At 44.9% G+C, this 20,193-nt stretch overlaps 1 protein-coding gene across 1 annotated transcript in view; it reads right to left on the reverse strand.

Moving 5' to 3' along the window:
• LOC130019334 (unconventional myosin-XVI-like) overlaps nt 1-20,193 on the reverse strand; it is a 302,696-nt gene that overhangs the window by 115,698 nt on the left and 166,805 nt on the right. Inside the window, exon 4 of the mRNA XM_056109961.1 lies at nt 17,280-17,423. Coding sequence (XP_055965936.1) covers nt 17,280-17,423 — 144 coding nt within the window. The remainder of the gene's footprint in view (nt 1-17,279; nt 17,424-20,193) is intronic.

Raw genomic sequence — 20,193 nt, forward strand, 5'->3', positions numbered from 1 at the left:
TAACACACCTTCACTTCTCAGATGAATGACAAGTTCTTCAGTGATCGTTTCCCAGAGTGTCTCATGCATGCCCTTGGTTCTCCATGCTTGGGGGAGATGAAGCCTCATGACTCTTCTTCCACGCCAGACCTGCCCTGTAGACCAGCCTCCTAGCTCAGACTGTCGGACTTCCCAGATGTTACTGACTCAGGTGCTAGTCACACGTGCTCTGAAATTCTCCTGCAACCCAGCAGCCAAAAGACTTACTCGCTGGTAACCAAACACATGGTTTGTTTTCTCCTTGTGCATGTAGTCCAAATGAACTCATTCCAGGTTCTACCTAGAAGCCTCTTCCTCTGCGTTCCACACTTGAATGATTTACTGTGTTAATCTCGCCTGTGTCACTATGAAACTTAGTCCCACCCTTTACCTGAAGAAACATCAAACCTCCCCATTCGTCAAACCCCTTGTAAGTGTGTTTCAGCTTCCTGCAAGTTCTGAGTAGCGTGTGTCTCCTCGATTCATTTTGTCACTACTGCACGCCCAAACTAACACCATCTACAGAAAAGGCACACTCCCACTGAAGGGTCGGCCGTATGACATAAAGTCCTGTTCTCTCTGACCTGTGTATAGGGAAGATAGTTTATCCCCAAAGCTGCTGTTGAGTCATAAAGGTAGACACATGGTCAGAAAGGCAAATGGAGCCATAGAGAAAGCAAGCATGGCTTGCTTGAAGGAAATAGTTCTTGACTTCTTTGATCCCTCAAAAGAAACCAAGGTCTTCCTTCGTCTGTGCTACAGACGAATCACAATGACCCCCTAGGGTTAACTAGGGCTTTGGACATGAGTGTATCTCAATTGCCTTGGGAACATTCTAGATGTACAAGTCAGTTCCTTCATATGGACGTGTCTCAGAGCAGAGAACGATGGCCTAGCTCTGCTGAAATGTCACTGGAAGCAGTTAGCCACGTCACTGGAGTGTGCAAGTAGTTTACCAAGAGCCAGACTTGTTGACACCCCCAGAGATCCTCACTTGGAGCTTTCTGTTTGGAATTTCTTCAATTTGTGGAGGAAATAAAACTAATATGTTCTATTATAGAAAGATATCATCAATTATGAAAACCACTCATCACTTTTAAAGGGAAAGAAGTACAAAGGATGATGGTACCCAAACTGTAGACCATTATGCAGAAACGGAAATCTGTCTGAGCAAACTGTTCAAACCTGTGTGTGTGTGCGTGGGGGGGGGGGGGGTGTCTCTGTGGAATCAGCTTAATCCTGAGTTGGGCTGTGCTCATCTCTCTGTCCCTTTGCGGGCTCTCTCTTCTCTTTGGAGAAGTGTCCAGCCCTCTTGGGGGCATTTCCTTTTCTCTCCTTTTTAATAAAGGTTTTTACTTCAAAATATAAAATAAAAACATAAAACCCTGATATTTTAAAGAGACAATATGTACCTAACATGAGTAAGATTTTTAGCATAACACTGCATTGCAAGTTTTATGCAAATTTCAGGTGTGTCTCTGAAAACTGACACACACATATTACATCAGCACTAAAAATACAGTTCTTTCTTCACCAAACAGCCCAAATTTTAGGTGTGTGCTTTATACCAGGGGCAAAAGAACTTGAAGAAACTAATAAAAAAACTAATAAAAACGTTTATCTTATCAGTGGAATAAATGACTTTTCTTTAGTTCTCTTGCATACTTTACACGCTTCTAAAATATATACAAGTTGCTTCTGGAAAGTAATAAACAGCTTACTAAAAGAATAATCAGAAATTAAGTATGAATGCTTTGTAAAATTAATGCAAACTAATGCATTTTGAAGATTTTTAAAAATTTGTACAGAAAAAAGAGGGTTTTCCTAACCATAGCATAAATGGAAGTGTCTGTTTTTCTCAGACTTACTAAGTCCACATTCTTACTTTGGACAACCTGCCAGGCTACCGAATGTAACCTGTCCACACGGCAGAGTCTGGCAAACTCCCCGTGGCATACCCAATATGCCAAATACCAGTAACAATGATGGGTCTCATTCTCCTAACCCTGAAAGAGCCTTGAATATGGCACTCTTTAAAATCTCAGGGCTAGGATGAAGGAGACGTTACTGGTGCCTGCTCGAGGCAATCGAAGAACAACAGGATGATCGTGATCGTGATCGTGACTAAGTCCAGGAGAAGTATGAAGTTTCCCCATACATACACCTGTGAAACACATTCATGCATTTTTCTGTGATCCAAGTCATGCTGCACAAAGTTACAGACATTTCACAAAGCATACAGGTTTGAGTTTATGCTTTTGCATGAAGGTTTCTTTTCTTCTATATGAAAATAATCTAAAAATACCTTGATTGGCATCGAGGAAAACACTGTAACAATCGTTAACGGTAAACCAAACTTAAGTGTATGTCATGTGTAAACACAGGGCTTCCATTTCCTCAAATAAACAGTTCACACTGCACAGGGGAAATGAAATTAGAGATTTCTGGGGCCACGGAGCCATGTGTGAAACAAGTCACTTTCCACTTTCAGGGACCATGAACACAGCATGGAGCTTTGCGCCTTCAGTACGACTCTGAAGCAGCAGACGGCACACTCGTGTGTCACTGTCCTAAAGTTCACACAGTGGCTGAGCAAACGCTGCCATGCTGAATGGATCCCTCCAGAACAATTCAAATCTGCACCAGTAGTATTAATCCTGTGGAGGTGCCTTTCCACACTTCGTGAAATGATGACAGAGTATAAAAATTAAAGAAAAAGAATGCAAAAACTAGGCTTTCTTTTACAGTTGTTTTTTAAGTATAAATATACTTTCATTACAACTAGAAGTACAAAATCATAAATACTACTAGATAGCACAGCGGTAGGGCGTTTGCCTTGCGCATGGCTGGCGTGGCCGTGTTCGATTCCTCAGCACCTCTTGGAGAGTCCGGTAAGCTACCGAGAGTATCTCGCCTGCATGGCCAAGCCCGGCAAGCTCCCCGTGACGTATTCAATATGCCAAACACACTAACAAGTCTCACGATGGAGACGTTACTGGGCCTGCTCAAGCAAACCGATGAACAATGGGAGAACAATGCACAGGACAGTACACAGTGCAATTGCTCTACATTGAATTGGTTTATATTGTGAAACCCTGGGGGTTAGCTTCACACCTCTCTATGGGGGTGATGCTGTCTGCACTGGGCAGCCCTGACTCCACCCCACCCCCCATTTCCCCCATCTCCCTTTCACTCGAATAACCACCATCGAGTTCACTAAATCTGACAATTAGCTTCATCACTCTTTCCCATTAGGTTGTTTGTTTAGCTGTTCATAGTTCACAGATGAGAGTGAAACAATCTGTAATGATCTTGCATTCTACCCACGTTGTCCCAAACAGCACAAATTCACTTTGTAATGAAGACTGGCATTCTTTTGAGTATGTAAGACCATCGCTTCTCAAATGAGTCAGAAAGAGAGGGATAGACATAGAAAGATTGCATTCATCTGGGGAACATAAAGTAACAAAATAGGAGACTAACACTCAAGAATAGCCGAGATTAGTACCATTGAGGTTTGCTCCATGGCTTGGAGGCCAGCCACACATGCTGGGGGAAAAGGGAGCTCAGATAGAGAAGGGAGCATCAAATAAAGGGTGTTGGGAGGATCTTCCCAGGATGGGAGAAGCATACTGAAAGTAGACTACAGGCCAAACATGATTGCCACTCAATGCCTCTCTTGTAAACCACAATACCCAAAGAGAGAGAGAGAGAGAACAAAAGGGAATGCCCTGCCACAGAGGCAGGGTGGGATGTGGGGGATGGGGGTGGGAGGGATACTGGGACCCGTGGTGGTGGAAAATGGGCACTGGTGGAGGGATGGGTGTTTGATCATCGTATAATTGAAACCCAAGCACAAAAATTTGTAAGTCTACAGCTGTACCTCATGGTGTTTCACTAATAAAAATAAAAAAATAAAAAATAAATAAAAATAAAAAGACCATCGCTTCTCTATCTGGTGGTCTGAAAGCTGAGTACTGAAGGCAGAAGGCTCACAGTGACCAAGGAAAGAAGAGACCAATAAGTAATGAGGGAGAAATGCTTGAGGATTCGGGGAGCAAAGTAAAGTTTGGAGAGGACGAGGAAGATTCTCCTGACAAAGGAGAACAAACACTCTTTGGGAATGGGAGAAAGGCAGTGAATAATCGGGGAAATCACTAGCACAGTCCTGATCAGAAAATCTAAGTCACTTGAACTATGTGGGCTTGATATTCAATTTTTAGAAAGGAATACAGCCTAAAATATTGAGTCACTGTGAGCCCCTATATTTAGACAAGCAACACAAGGGTAAGATACGACTTTGAAGTTTATATTTTATAGTAAAGCTTAACTCAGGAATAATCCAAGTAAGGGATAAATGAAGACTTGAGATGATTTCTGTTGGGCCTAAGAATCAAGCATGACACAATAGAAGTAATTCATTTTAGGAACACCGCTGACTTTTCAGCTACAGTAGAACTGTGGTTTGTACCAAACACCTGCAGTTGCAGCCAAATGATGACCCCGGCCCCCGCCCCCCCCCCCCCCCACACACACACACTGCCCATTAGACACAGTTCAGGCCACAAACTATCCAACAGGCCAGGGAATGACTACTATCACACACAGAAAGCCAAGAACCTTGGAAGCATCTGCTACAATTCCCAGCCATCCTTCCAGCGCTACCTAGAGGCAACAGTGAAGGTACTTCTGAGTCAGATTTAGCCATCTTCCCCTCTGACACTTTCTGATGTCAGAGTCCAAATATCTGCAAAGATCTCCCAGTATTATGTAATAGCTGTAATGCAGAAATTCTCTGTAAATTTAAAACTAGTCAAAATGATGTTTTGACCTTCAATATTCACTACTCACTTAAAGCAGAAGATTCCCTTTCTAATCAGATTTATGCATTAGTTTCAGGACATGGAAAGCAGCCAAACTTACCAAGCCACATGAAACCTAAAGATGTTCCAGAGAAAATCCAAAAAACCTGAGATGATCAATCAGTTACACAGGTTCTCTCTCCTCAATACCCCCACTACGTTACAACCCTTTCAAATAATTAGTGCCAAAATAAAAGTAACTTGTTCCTTATCATTCAAAATGCAATGGACTGTGAAAATGTGCAGAACCCACAGATTTAAGACTGCTGAAAAGACAGTAGCTTAGCAACTGTGGACACAGTGCAGAATTAAACATGTGCGTCCAACAGGCTGGGGGTTATAGATATGGCTCCTTAATCCAAACTGTCAGAAGGAGCGAGAGCTGAGTGCGGCTGGGGAGAGATGATTTCCTGTCAATCATCTGGTGAAGAATATCAGAGCCTGTTGTTCCCTTTCCAGCAGGAGAGGGATGGAGTAGATGCAAGCAGATGTCACAGGCATTCGTTCAAGGCAAAGAAGTCACCACAGAACATAACAGAGCAATGCAGAGAAATATGGAGATGCAGCGGGAAAACATGCAGAGAGACACATTCGCACACACATGCGAGCACGCGTGTGTGCGCGCACACACACACAGCCTGGCATAGGTGGGCGAGTCCCCAGGTTTTAGAGATAAATGTCCCCCCCTTATTGTGTTCCTGAGTGTGCTGGAGTCCCCTGGAAGCTCAGGTATTGGGGACCCCCCTCAGGTGAGTTTGGTTCAGGTGTAAGTTGTAGGCTGAGTACTTAGGGCCTGTGATAACCCACAGGCCATGAGCCAATGTGTGTGTGTGTGTGTGTGTGTGTGTCAAGAGCACGTGAAATAAATTCCTTAAACATACAACAAAATCTGAGCAGGTTGACGGACAGAGTTTGGTGAGGAGAGGAGAGGCTCCCGGGACCCTAACCCTCTCCTGCCCCTCAGGGGAGGACTCATGCGTCACTACTCAGTAATCATGGACCACAACATATGGGAGGTTCACCCTCTACATCTTGCCTGGTGCATGGAAAGCAAAAAACAGCGGGCACGTGTGGCGATGGATTTAGGAGAGAGTGGGCTAATGGTGTCCCTGCACAAAGGGGAGGCCAACACGAGGAGAGCTACATTCAAGCCCGTCTCTGGTTCCTGCCAGGCAGTGGAAATGATTTGGCAAAAGCTCTAACAGAGTTCAGAGAAGCGAGTCCAACTCCCCAACCCCTACTTCTCCGACTTCAATAAATAAAATGCAGTGTCTCCCACTGACGGGACGGGAAGCCAATTCACCCATCAACCCTGTCTGCCCCACAGCAACTCTCTTGCAGTTTATATGTTCCATCAATTATAGCACTTTTAGATCATGATTAGCTAAAGAACTGGAAATATGGGATTGAAATATATTCACCACCCATGCTCAGGCACCTTTACACTTTTAAAACCTTCTCCCATCTCAGCAAACAAATCTCATAACTGCTAACTCTCAATGGAAAGAGCCGAACTCCCTGTACTCTCTCTCCCTTCCTCTCTCCCTCCCTTTCTCTCTCCCTCTCTTTCCCTCCTCTCTTTCTCTCTCTTCCTGTTCTCTCTCTTTCTCTCTCTTCCTCTCTTCCTCTCTCTCCTCTCTCCCTCTCTCTCTCCCTCTTTCTGCCTCTGCCTCTGTCCTGTCTGTCTGTCTGTCTGTCTCTCTCTCTCTTTCTCTCTCTCTCTCTCTCTCCCTGTGAATCCAATCCCACAGCACACACTGAGACTTGGACTGGGAAACTCTCATCTGGCAGCTCCTCTGTCCCACGCTGCCTGCCTGTGTCGAGAGAGACAGCTCAGGACTCTCTGCCAGAGAGTGACCCTGACCAACAGGCCCGTCACCTCCACTCACTGTCCAGAGTGAAAGTCCTCACTCCCCTGATCCACCAGGAGCAGGATTCTGATGTTCCTGCAGCTCTCCCAGCCCACCCCACTGCCCACTTGACTTCCCGGCCTTCCTCAGTCTCTGAATCACTATCCAGGTCTCGTCCCTGTCCCTCCAACACAGTGTGGCACTTGATGCCTCTGTCTGGCTCATCTTGTGTCCCCATGTCACATGGCTCTCAGCTCAAATGCCACCATCTCCATTAGGTGACTCCCTCCTACTCTCTGCCTAGTTTCTTTCTGTCCCCTCTGCCATGCTCCTAAACGGACTCACAGTAGGTCGATTAATTTACTTCAGTGCCTTTTTCCTGCTTCTCCCCAGGAGAATGCCAACTTCAACATGCAGGGAATTTTGCCTTGTTGACCCACTGATAATGTTCCTCATATAGAAGGTGTTTTAACAATTATCAAGGGAAGGGTGTGGATGTGGTAAGGCTGGGGAAGTGGAAAGCTTACAGGCTAGATGGCTAGTACAGCGGGGCGGGTGCTGGCCTTGTGCACAGTCAGCCTGGTTTAATCCCCAGCACCCCCATACGGTCCCCTGAGCCCTGCCAGAGGTTATCTCTGAGCACAGAGCCCTGAGCACTGCTGGGTGTGGACCAAAAATTGAACAAATAATTAGGCATGCAATCCTAAGTCTTTTACAGGGCATTTAATTCTGCAAGTAAAACAAAACTGCTATTGAGGCTGCTGACAGAATCACGTTCCTGTAGAAACTATAATGTTTAGGACACTGTACTTTATCAGTAATTCCATAGGGAACAGTTTCTATGCAGGGGAGTTTGGCTAGTGCCAGGTGGATGCAAGGAGATGACCCAGGCTTGTCTGATCCACAGCTCACAGTCTTACTGATATATTCATTTGCTCTGGTTTGCTTTGGATGTTATAATGCAAATATCTTATTATTCTCTGCATAGCACCTAGAATATGCTAGTCACACTACGTAAATATTTGCCAAATGAATAATAAATAAGCAAATGAATACACAGTGAGATCTTCGAGGACAGGACTTACAATAGAATTTGCTGCTCTGTATGTATTAGTCAATAAATAAATATGGTGATCAGTGAGTGAAGAGTGATAATGGTAACTGGGTCATAGAATGTTTTGTGGATGAGTTGGATATTCTGTAATGCAAGAATATAGAGCAGAGCTGAACTTTGAGAATATGAGAAGTTGGAAAAGTTTAGGCTTAACTCTGTCTTCAGACAGATAATGGGCCATTTCAATTTTTCACTTCTGGTAAAGAGACACAATGCTGTCAGACACCGAGGCCCCCACAGGCTGAGGACTGCAGCGCTTCTCCAGACAGTGTACATGAGGGAGGATGAGAATGCTGAGAGAGGATGAACAGGCTATGGCAGATGTGCGGCATCCTTAGTGTGGCTGGCTTCTGGAACCTTCCACCAGGCTTGAACTCTCTGGCTTGCCCAGCCTGCAGCCCCCAGACACTGTGTCCCCCAAGCTCTGCGTGTCTCAATAACAATCATGGCTGTTGCAGCCACGGCTTCTCTGAACCCTCTCAACAGTGGCCACGGCTTCTCTGCACCCTCTCAACAGCAGCCACAACTACTGCAGCTTCTCTGACTTGCTGGAAGCTCGTGAGTGATAGCCTAACTTCCACACTCAGAGCTCCTAATGGACATCAGTGATCACTGGTAAAGAATTATTGCAAATAAACCACACTGTTCTGAGCAGAACAGAGGTTCATTATAGAGACTATTGACTGTTGGCTATGTGTACATTAAGTTGGAGCCATGAGAACCAGGAGGAGCTGCAGAAAAGCATATACAATTGGTTGAAAAATACAACACAAGGGCCAGTGCCATACAGACGGGAGGGCAGTTGCCTTGCATGTGGCCAATCTGGGCTCAATCCCCAGCACTCTATCTGGTTCCCCCCCCCCCCCGTCCAGCAGGAGTGACCCCAGAGTGCAGACCCTATAGGAAGCCTGAGCACTGCTAGTTATGGCCCCAAACAAAGCAAAACAAAACCCCCAGCCTATATGGTGAGGTGAAAGATCACAGGTAATATGTTAGCAACAGCAAAATAGCTAGTGACATGTATGTTCATTGCTGCACTGTTCACAATAGCCAAAATCTGGGAAAAACCTGAGTGCCCGAGAACAGATGACTGGTTAAAGAAACCTTGGTACATCTACACAATGGAATAGTATGCAGCTGTTAGAAATGATGAAGTCATGACATTTAAAAGCAAGTGGTTCTACATGAAAAGTATCATGCTAAGTGAAATGAGTCAGAAAGAGAGGGACAGGCATAGAAAGACTGCACTGATCTGGGGTATATAAAGTAACAGAACGGGAGTCGAACACCCAAGAATAGTTGAGATAAGTACCAGGAGGTCTGCTCCACGGCTTGGAAGTCTGCAGCACATGCTGGGGGAAAAGGCAGCTCAGATAGAGAATGGAATACCAAGTAAAGGGTGTTTGGAGGACTTGCTCAGGATGCAAGATGCGTGCTGAAAGTAGACTATAGACCAAACACGATGGCCACTCAATACCTCTATTGTAAACCACAACACCCTAAAGGAAAGAGAGAGCAAAAGGGAATGCCCTGCCACAGAGGTGGGGTGGAATGGGGGGTGGGTGGGGGGTGGGAGGGCTACTGGGTTCATTGGTGGTAGAGAATGGGCATTGGTGGAGGGATGGGTACTTGATCATTGTATAACTGAAAACCAAGCATGAAAGTCTGTAAGTCTACAACTGTACCTCATGGTGTTTCACTAATAAAAATTTTTTTAAAATAAATAAATAAAAATAAAAAGATCATACAAAAAAAAACCCCACAAAAAACAGCTAGTGACAGAAATTACTCAAACCAAAAATGTGCGACAAAATAAGAGCACCAAGGGGCTGGAGCAATAGCAGAGCGGGTAGGGTGTTTGCCTTGCACACGGCCGACCCGGGTTCGATTCCCAGCATCCCAAATGGTCCGCCGAGCACTGCCAGGAGTGATTCCTGAGTGCAAAGCCAGGAGTAACCTCTGAGCATCTCCGTGTGTGACCCAAAAAGCAAATAAATAAATAAATAAATAAAAATAAAAGCGCCAAAAATGCAATGAAGAGAAAAGTCCTCATCAGAAGGTGTCCCTTGTCAGAACCAAAGGTCGGTGTGTCCTTAAATAGTGACTCTTGTCCTCAGTGTTTCTCTGGGGAAATGGTGTCCATGCTCTGGATTTCCCTGGAAGACACGAGTGAACCCCAAGATGAACAGGTTTTTGTGCATCTATCTTCTCCCAGTGAAACTGTCAGGGAAAGATCTAAGTAACTTGCCATTACATTTCTGATTTACTTCTACAGTTTCCCGGGGTATTAACAGTCATGATGTTGGTTTGTGTGGCCTGCCCTGACCTTAGTTGGACCATAAACATGATCTGCTCCATGTTTAGGGCGGGCCAAATGTGCTTCTACCTCCGCTCCATGACAACATTTCTGCTCCTGCTGAGTGTCTCTAGCTGAAGGAGACCCTTTCGCTAGCAATCGTAGCTCTGGCCCTTGATCACAAGGCTGCTGAGCGCTACAGAAGCTGTCCCTGTTTGGATGACAGCCCCGACTCGTCTCAGTGAGGACAGTAGAGAGTGACTCCTTCAGCTCTTTTCAGGAATAGGAAACTGAGACTTCTAGAATGAAGGGAGGAGATGGACATTAGGATTCAGAGCTGGAGAAGACTGAACGCTAGGAAACAAATCCTTCTCTCAGGAATATACTCATGAAGAAACAAGTCACACTCAGTGAGAAATACTGAGGACATTCACGCTCACTGAGACATGTTCATTGAGAAATATAGTAATGCTCAGTGAAAAATACTCACTGAAAATTACAGGATTACTTCCTTAAAAATATTATATGAAATAAAGAAATGGTGAGAAACAGAGGAATCCTTGCTGAGAAAAAAAAGAGGAATTCTCATTGAGAAATATGATAATACTCTCTTGAGAAATAGAGGAATACTCACCGAGAGATACAAGAAAGCACTCTTAGAAATGGCCAAAGGAATACTCATTGAGAAATATAGAAATGGTCTCTGAGAAATAGCCATAGAGATACTTACTGAGAAATATAGGATTACTCACTGGGAAGTACTGGAATACTCACAGAGAAATACAGGAATAATTTCTGAGAAATACAAGAATACTCTTTGAAAAACAGCGACAGGAATACTCACTGAGAAATATGGAAATACTCTCTGAAAATTAGCCATAGAGATACTGAGAGATAAAGATTACTCACTGAGAAATATGGGAATAGTCTCTGAGAAATAGCCAAAGAAATGCTCTCTGAGAAATACGGGAATACTCACTGAGAAATACGGGAATACTCACTGAGAAATACGGGAATACTCACTGAGAAATACGGGAATACTCACTGAGAAATACGGGAATACTCACTGAGAAATACGGGAATACTCACTGAGAAATACAGGTCTGCTCATTAGCAACAGGCAGTGTTATTGATCACGTCTTGGCAGAGATCAAAATAGAGATGGCGTTGCAAAGCTGCAAGATTTTTCAGTCACAAATCAGGGGAAAAACGTCAGACCCGGTAAAGGCAGCAAAGCTGGGGACTTCCATTTTTATCCCAATCTCGTGCGAGTAGCAACGTCCCCCAGGTCAGTAAGAGATGGAACTATGACACACACATCAAACGTCTACTAGAGTTCCTTCTTACACTTTCTGAGTAATGAGAAGAAGCTGATCATTTCAGTGTCATCTAGAGGGCACTTTCTTCTGCAACATGTTGTATAGTTTCCTCAACATGCGACAACTCCCACGGATGTTCATATGCTCTTTATATGTTTATATGTTCATTAGCTCTTTGCAGGACGGATCACTACACAATGGGAATTCATTCTTATAAATATGCAACTTCTCATATCTTTTTCTGTAGAGTACTAGCTCTTGAAATATTTGTGTTTCAAGCTAAATGATCTTAACCTGATTTGTATTTCCATATTAAATTAATATACCCACTGTCCTACAGGGTTTAAATGAAACACATTACCAGAGGTATGTGAATCTGAGAAATATAACAGGATTAAAGTAAACTCTTGAATCACAAATCAATCACAAATCATCCTGTTATTCATCAATTGCCTTGAGCAGGCCCCAGTAACGTCTCCTTCATCCTAGCCCTGAGATTATATTCAAGGCTCTTTAGGAGAATGAGACCCATCATTGTTACTGGTATTTAGCATATTGGGTACGCCATGGGGAGTTTGCCAGACTCTGCTGTATGGGCAGGCTACATTCGGTAGCCTGCCAGTTTGTCCAAAGTAGGAATGAGATAATAAGATGTCATAATAAGATGTCGCGCGGCCGCAAATGCGGCCACACAGTTCCAGGAGCTGGTTTCTATAGTCTCTGAGTCTTGGCCGTTGATGGGATTACATGGCGCCAGGGGGCCAGTTGGTGGGTGTGACCCCCGCCTACTGGAATTTGGAGGACCTGGGTGGAGAATGCTGGGCCCCAATTCGAGTAGGCATGGAGATCTCGGCCCCGGAACCCGCGTGGCTTTGTCCCTCTGCCAGTACCTTCATGTGGGTGGAGAGTGGTCTCAGCATGGTGGTGGCTGGTCCTGGAGGTCTTCGGCTGCCGGAGCCCTGGTTGGGGCGGGGAGGAAAGCTCAACCCGCTCCCCTCCAAGGGGCCCCTTGAATATTAACCCTAAATGTTTTAGGCTTCATCAGTAAATTGCCCCGTTCCCTCCTCCCAGAGAAGTTTACTGTGCCCTTGCTAGCATCCCTAATTTAGTTAAAGTTAATCTTTAACCTTTCCTTTGTGTTTTACCTCTCAATGTCTCAGCTCCCCAAGTCAGTCTTGATTACTTATAAGCTAAAACTTTCTGGTAATTCTGGACTTGTATTTGTAGTGCTTTGTATTTGAAGTGATGTGTGTTTGTACCTGCTTTTCTATTTCCCTTTTAGCCTTTTTATATTTTACTACAGAACACTGTTATTTGGATAAACATAGAAAAACCGTTAATGCTATGCTCCAAATATTTGGGAGTTGACTAATTCTGAAATATATCTACTCCTGGGCACTGATCATAATTACTTGACTCAGGCTTTCGTTACTGTAGTTCCTAACACCTCAAAAGGGAAGTCCCACTGTGGGACTGGGCTGGACCTGGGACAAGCATCCAAGCTACCCCGGCATCAAAATGGGACAATCTAGAAAGCATAAAAGCATGAGCTTGCTGCAAGTTATCATGACTTAAGCTGAACTGGCCTGAGGAGACTTAGTCTGGGATTTATGGTATAAGCCTTGCATGCTCTCAGAGCCCAGAGAACTAAGTTTTGGGAGCTTTGTCTCGTACTGTGTTTATCCAAACAACTGCAAGTATCGATAACATATACAACTAGAAGGAAAGACAAACGCAATGTAGATGTCCCTGGGAGACAGAGTGTCTCCTTGAGTTAACATACCCTAGGGAATGCCTCTGCCAAATGTGTCATCTCTGGAAATGATCAATCACACCTATGTCCTTACCTCAACCCCCTCAGACGTGCTATAAGCATGCTGGCAGCTCTGCAATAAACAGGCTGTTTTCACCGTCACTCTGCCAGGGAGGTCTGGGAGGATGGGAAGCATCTCTCACTGAACACACATCTACACACTTTGTGAACTCACAATAAACCTCTTATAAGATTGAAGAAGTTTCCAATGATAGTTTTACATACTAAAGTGCTTCTGCTTATAATTTTACAAAGTGGGAAAAGGACAATTCGTGGGGTTAATTGTACCCCCCAAAAAGGTAGGTTAATGTAGGATAACATTGGTTTGTCCTTTCTCCCTTGCCACAGGGAGCTTAGGTTTACGGAGTGACACCCAGCACAGTGCTCCCGAGGCACTGCCATCCCTCTGTGTTTATCTTTAACTTCTCCTCTGTGCTCTCTTCCCCTATCTGTGAATCACCTATATCTCCAAATCAAACCCTGTGACTTGTAAGGTCAGATCCTTCTACGGACTCTGGATTTTGTATTTGTACATGAAATATTGCTTTTTTCCCTTTTCCTTATGTCCTTTGCATAGTTTTCTTTAGAGCAATGTTCTTTTTTGTATAGACACAGGAAGACAGTTCATGCTATGTTTTTGTAACTAGGGAGTTAATTGACTGAATAATATTTACTCCTTGGCATCTGTCATAAGCCTCAGTTGCACTTAGTTTCTAACACCCCCAAAGCAAGGTCCCAATGAAGGGACTGGATGGACACAAGGCAAGCTGTGATCTACACTGGCATCAAAATGGGACAGGCCAAGTGCCATAAAACTGATAAAAAGCTAACAGCATGGTTGTGGATGAATTCTGTCATGACCCAAAGGAAAACGACTGGACAGAAGGACCAATCTGGCCTGAGAGCTGTAGTCTGGGATTAATAGCGAGATATCTCCGGGAGAGCCACTCTGTAAGCTTAATGTATCTTTTTTCTGTGGCCATACAAAATGACTAATATTATTAAGAAGTAGAATTAAAATGAATGTTTAAATCCTTGTTGAACTAAGGAAATGAGAAATATATCCCTAGATGGTATTTGGCCCTTAAGCAGATCACCTTGCTGAATGAGATCTTTGTCTTAGAAGAGCTTCCCAGAAGGAAGAAGCTTTACGTATGTTGATTGTGCTGTCTGACCTATGGGTAGTTGCCACCCCCAGTGCTCCAGAAGGAGGCTGAAAGACTGGGGAGACTAGCAGGGGGGACAGGAGGAGACCGGAATGAGGGGCAGAGTGAGACTAGAACAGGCGCATGGGGAGAGTGGAATAAATGAAAACCGATCACCAAGCAGCCTGGCCTCCCTGCTCCCTCCTTCATGTGACTGTTGGTCAAGGCTGCAGGCTGGGGCGGGGAAGAGCCTCATGGCCACCAAACACATGTGGCAGGAGAGAGAGTCCACAGTGCCCACTCATTCATTTTTTTGTGAATATGATGTAGGCAGGTAGATAGGGAAAGGCCCTGGACAAGGAAACAGGTCAGCAAAAGTTCTGGAAAGAAAATTCCAAGACTGATCCACTTTGTGGACATGGATAAGACCTTCAGCAGCGGACCCTGAGGAGATTGGACCCCTCCCCATGAAGGAAATTTCTCGAATTCCCTCGGACCTCTTTCTCAATCTGATTAACTTTAGTGATTCAGCTCAAAGAGGCCCATCACCACTCCCAACCTCCCTAGTAACCTCCTTAGCATCGGACTTTTACCTGGGAAGAAAAGTCCATGTGGGGGCAGGTTGGAGAAACCCTACAAAAGCCACCTTGAACTAAGGAAGGGCACGTATGTGCCACCTGAGCCCATGTGCTGCTTGTGCCCACGGGGCTGAGCACATGTGGTGCCCGAGAACATGTGTCGCCTGCATCTCCCCTCTTGAGATATGGACTTTCATGCTTTCGTGTCTAATGCTGGGATGTGTGTAGGGGTTCTCTCCCCCCTTGGAGAAGCCCAGGTTCTCTCTTGAGCGCATTACTCTCTCTTTCACCCTCTCTCCCTCCACACCTTAAAACCCTCCAAATAAAACCTGTTTTACTTCACTGCTTGTCTACTCCTGAAATTCTTTTCTCCAAGCGAGACAAGAACCCAGTAACCCTGGACCCTGGGTGGGCAGAGGGGGATTGGGAGAAAATGACTGTCTTTCTCCTCCACACTTACGTGAGCCACCCATGGGGTCCACCGATATCAATTACACAGGTTAAGTCTTAACTCTGCCATTCTCCTGATATGGAAATCAGGTCTTTGCAAATCAAGGTAAGGTGAGACCAAACTGAATTAAAATAGACACTACATCTTGTGGTTGGTATCTTTATATGAAGGAGAGAGAGAGAGAGAGAGAGAGAGAGACAGAGAGACAGAGAGAGAGAGAGACAGAGAGAGAGTAGAGAGAGAGGGAAAAACAGAGGGAAAGGGAGAGAGAGTAGAGGGATAGGGAGAGAGAGAGTAGAGAGAGAGGGAGAGACAGAGAGAGGATAGAGTTGTACAGTTGGACAGACAAACTCTGGACAGACAGATTCAGGAAGAAGACGGTATGATGGAGACAGAACATAGAAGGACAGGCCTTTATGTAATTGAGGTCACCATGCATGATCACCAATCTTGGCCCTAGAAATTAAGGTAAAACAAAGAAGGATTCTTCCTTGGGACCAACAATTAATGACAGAAACAACAACATCACTTACCTTCACTCTTACACTTCATGTACATCCTAAAGACCCTTCTGCTTTGTTTGGATTGGGGGCCACACCTGTTAGTGCCTGGGGACTGTTCGCAGCCCAGGGGTGACTCCTGGTAGTGCTTAGAAGATAGTGCTAGGGGGTCAAACATAGGGGTCCCACCTGAAAATCAGACATTCCAGCCCTTCCAACTCTAGCCCCAGGCCCCATAACTTCTGAAAACCTTTGTTAGAGATAAATTCTCCACAAACAATTCTATTTCCAAAATAACTAAAGAATACCTTGAGAGTCAAAGTCAGGACCTGAACGCTAATGGCAAACAACAGCAGTGAATAACCCCAGTGATTCTATAGTAATTCCTTCTCACGAAGCAAATGTTGTAGACTGTGATCAGAAGGCATTCAACATCAGTCATCTCATTACTATTATTACATAACAACTGGATTAGAAGGAGAATGAATGAATGAATGACAAGAAATCATACTTATTCAACCATTTTATTTTGGCACGACTTGCCAAGTATGAAATACAATTTCTAAGCATAAGACCAAAGAAGTAGAACTTGACACACATCGACGATTTGTTTTATGACCCATGTGATCCTCAAACTGGTGTTGAGTTCTCTATCAACATCACGTGAATAAGAGTTAGCCTCGGCATCACCGTCACAGTCCTCCCATTGTTCATCGATTTTGCTTGAGCGGGCCCAGTAACGTCTCATCGTGAGACTTGATATTACTGTGTTTGGCATATTGAATACGTCACGGGGAGCTTGCCAGGCTTTGCCGTGCAGGCGACATACTCTCGGTAGCTTGCCGGGTTCTCCGAGAGGGGCGGAGGAATTGAACTCGGGTCGGCCATGTTGGCTGCATGCAAGGCAAACGCCCTACCGCTGTGCTATCGCTCCAGCCCAGCCTCGGCATACATTTTATTTTTTTAATTATTTTGAAATTACACAGTTTTTATTGGAGGTTTTGAAGTAAAGGGAGGAGAGAAGATGGGAGAGTGGAGAGTAATGTGCTCAAGAGAGAACTTCAAGGGCAGACAGAGCCCCTACACATCCCCCAGCAGGAAAGAAGGAAAGTCCCCATCTCAAAAGGAGAGACATGGGTGACAATGTTCTTAGGCACCACATGTGCTCGGCCATGTGGGCTCAAGCAGCACATGGGCTTGGGCAGCATATGTGCTAAGTGCACATTTTAAATAACCAAACCTCTGCATATGGTAAGAGATTTTACATTAAGTCTACAGCCTTGTGAGTGGCATGGGGCCTTTAACGAGCAGTGGCCTTCGTGGCTTCACTTACCAAGATCAGGAGCAGGAGGACATCAGGGTTGTCGCAGGCGCAGGCAATGTGCATCGGGGTCCACAAGTCCTCGTCCTGGTGGTTGACATCGAGCCCCCTGTCAATGAGGATCTCAGCAATGAAGGCGTTGTCATGGCGAGCGCACTGTGAGAAAGGGAGGGCAGAGAGCATCAGTTCCCTCCCAGGGTGCCTGGCCCAAATGCCTTTAGGTAGAAAACTTTGGTGTCATTTTTTTTTCTTTTTGGGTCACACCCAGAGATGCTCAGGGCTTACTCCTGGCTTTGCACTCAGAAATTACTCCTGGTAGTGGTGCTTGGGGGGACCATATGGGATGCCTGGGATCGAACCCGGTCAGCCATGTGCAAGGCAAATGCCTTCCCCACTTGTACTCCAGCCCTTTGGCGCCAATTTTTAAAGTTACATCCTTCATGTTCCCATCTTTAACATTAAATGAGAGTTTAAGTATGATCATAATGGAGGGTTTTTAATCCAGGGCCCTGTAAAATGACAACAGTCACACAAAGTCTGGGAGACAAGAAATAAATTATAATACTGAACATATTGTAGCACTATAGTACTGTCTTCCCGTTGTTCATCGAGTGGGTACCAGAGACTTGTTATTGTTTTTGGCATATCAAATACGCCACGGGGAGCTTGCCAGGCTCTGCCGTGCGGGCGGGATACTCTCGGCAGACAAAATGTTGCAATCAGACTAAAGATGTGTTTAAGGTTTGTATATTAGAATCAAAAAAACTTTGTTTAGAGAGACTGACGTAGACAATTAAATGAAAAGAAAAACTGAGTTCTGGAGTCAGAAAGCATTACCTGAAAGATCCATCCCAAGGCCAGAGGGACAGTCCAGGAGCCAGGAGTCTTTTCTGCACAAGGGTGACCCTAGTCAGTTCCCCAAGCCCCTTCAGGACCTACCCCTGAGCAAAGAGCCAGGAGTGAGGCCTGAACACTACACTAGCAGATGTGGCCCCATACAGCAGCAGGGCTGGAGCCAGAAGGGAGGGCGCTTCCCTTGCGCACACAGTTGACCCAAGGTCACTCCCCAACAGTCCATGGTGTCCCCTGAGCCGCACCAGGAATGATCCCTGAGCACCAAGCCAGGAGTAAGCTCTGGGCACAGCCAGGTGCAGCTCCAACCCAAAACAAACAAACCAAGAAACAAACAAACAAAAAAAACAACAGCAGCAAAAAAAAAAAAAAAAAACAAAAACTGCTAAACTCAGACAAAAGATGTGTGAAAACTTAGACATTTTGGTAAGACAGATTAGAAAAAACTAAAATAAATGACAATAAAAACTGAATTCATTATTAAGAAATCACTCCCCTGCAAATTGGTCCGTAGATGCAATGCAAATGCAATCAAGGCTCCAGCAGTGATTTGTAGAAATTGAAAAACGGACTCTAAAATTCATAATTCAGTACAAAGACCTGTAACAGCCAAAATATCGGGGGAGCAGCATTAAAGCAGCCTGATTTCAACATGTAAAGTTAGAGAGGAGATGAGAATAGGGTCACGACAGCTGACGGATCAATGAGACGATCAAATCACTGCACAACACTGATTCTCAAGGACATTTCCAAGGCCGGGGAAAGGGTGGTCTTCATGCAAGTGGGCTGGAACAACTGTCTCTACGGAAGCAGAGAAAACCCTTTGATCTTGCCCTGCACTCTACACAAAGTCAACATTTAAAGGACAGAACGAAAACTACAAATACTCAGACTTTAACAAAATATTCAGGAAAGAAGGTGGGAGAAAATCTCTGATGTCACTAAAAGTATAATTCACAAGGGGTAATATTAACAAACTGAACCTTATCAAAATCAGACGCTTCTAACCCTCACAAGACACGTTCAGAGATTTTTACAGATGTCAGTAACTCAGAGCAAAATGACAGCAAAACACATTTACTCAAAATACACAAAGAGTTCACAAGAGGAAGAAGACTAACCCAAAATTTAAAAATCATGCAAAAAAAAAAAGTAAACTGACACTCTGGGAGGAAAATAAATTCATGACTCACTCACAGCTCATAAGCACAAGTCACCGGAGGAGTAGAATTTGATCTTTCCCCAGAGATAATCAATACAAGGGAAAAGGTGGGGTAGTTCTCACAGGAGCAGGTACTGGGGTGCAGAAAACTCGGTAAGGAGAGGAAATTTGGGGTTTCAGCAGAGAGATCTGCTGTGAGCTGTAACAGTAGCCAGTGTCACTCCCTGGGTCCTGATGGTATGAGGGACACCCTTCCCCCTGCACCCCGTCCACCATGGCTGCGGGTTGGGACACTGGCTGATAAGGTCAGGTCCAGAGTTGGGAAGATCAATGAACTTCTGTCTCAGCATTTGAAGCCTGGATACAATTTCTCTGAGGAAATTCATAGGTAAGCATCTCTCTCCTCTCCTCTGTCTTCCTGATAGCTCCGGGGCCAGCCCCCTCCCTGCCTGCCAGCCCAGGAACCCACATCTGAAATTCAAATGCCCCAGGATGGGGCCTGTCCTGTCCTCTTTTGGAAAAAGGAGTTAATGAGATGCAAGGTGGGAAGCGATACCAAGCCCTCTCCACAATTCACAGAATTCTGAATAATAATTTGACAGCCATAAATACCTTCTAATCACACTTGTCTGAAAAGATTATGATGGCTAAACATCCCTGCTACAATGTTCTTACAATATTGCTGTCAGATAGTAAACCCAATTCCCCTAGGAAAGAACTCTCTTCAGGCAACACAGCATCCTGATTCTGGTCACTCTTCGGCACAGCAGTGACTTTTCTGGGTGACCCTTAATAACAGCCAGCAGCTGCACTGTCCCTTATGCCCCCCCCTCCCAGGCGAGCTCTGATCCCTCAGCACCCCTATGTCTAGAAAGTCTCCCATAACCTTCTCCCAGTGGGAATCACCCCTAG

The sequence above is a fragment of the Sorex fumeus genome, unplaced genomic scaffold (assembly GCF_029834395.1).
Source record: "Sorex fumeus unplaced genomic scaffold, SorFum_2.1 ptg000008l, whole genome shotgun sequence".
Classification (NCBI taxonomy): Eukaryota; Metazoa; Chordata; class Mammalia; order Eulipotyphla; family Soricidae; genus Sorex; species Sorex fumeus.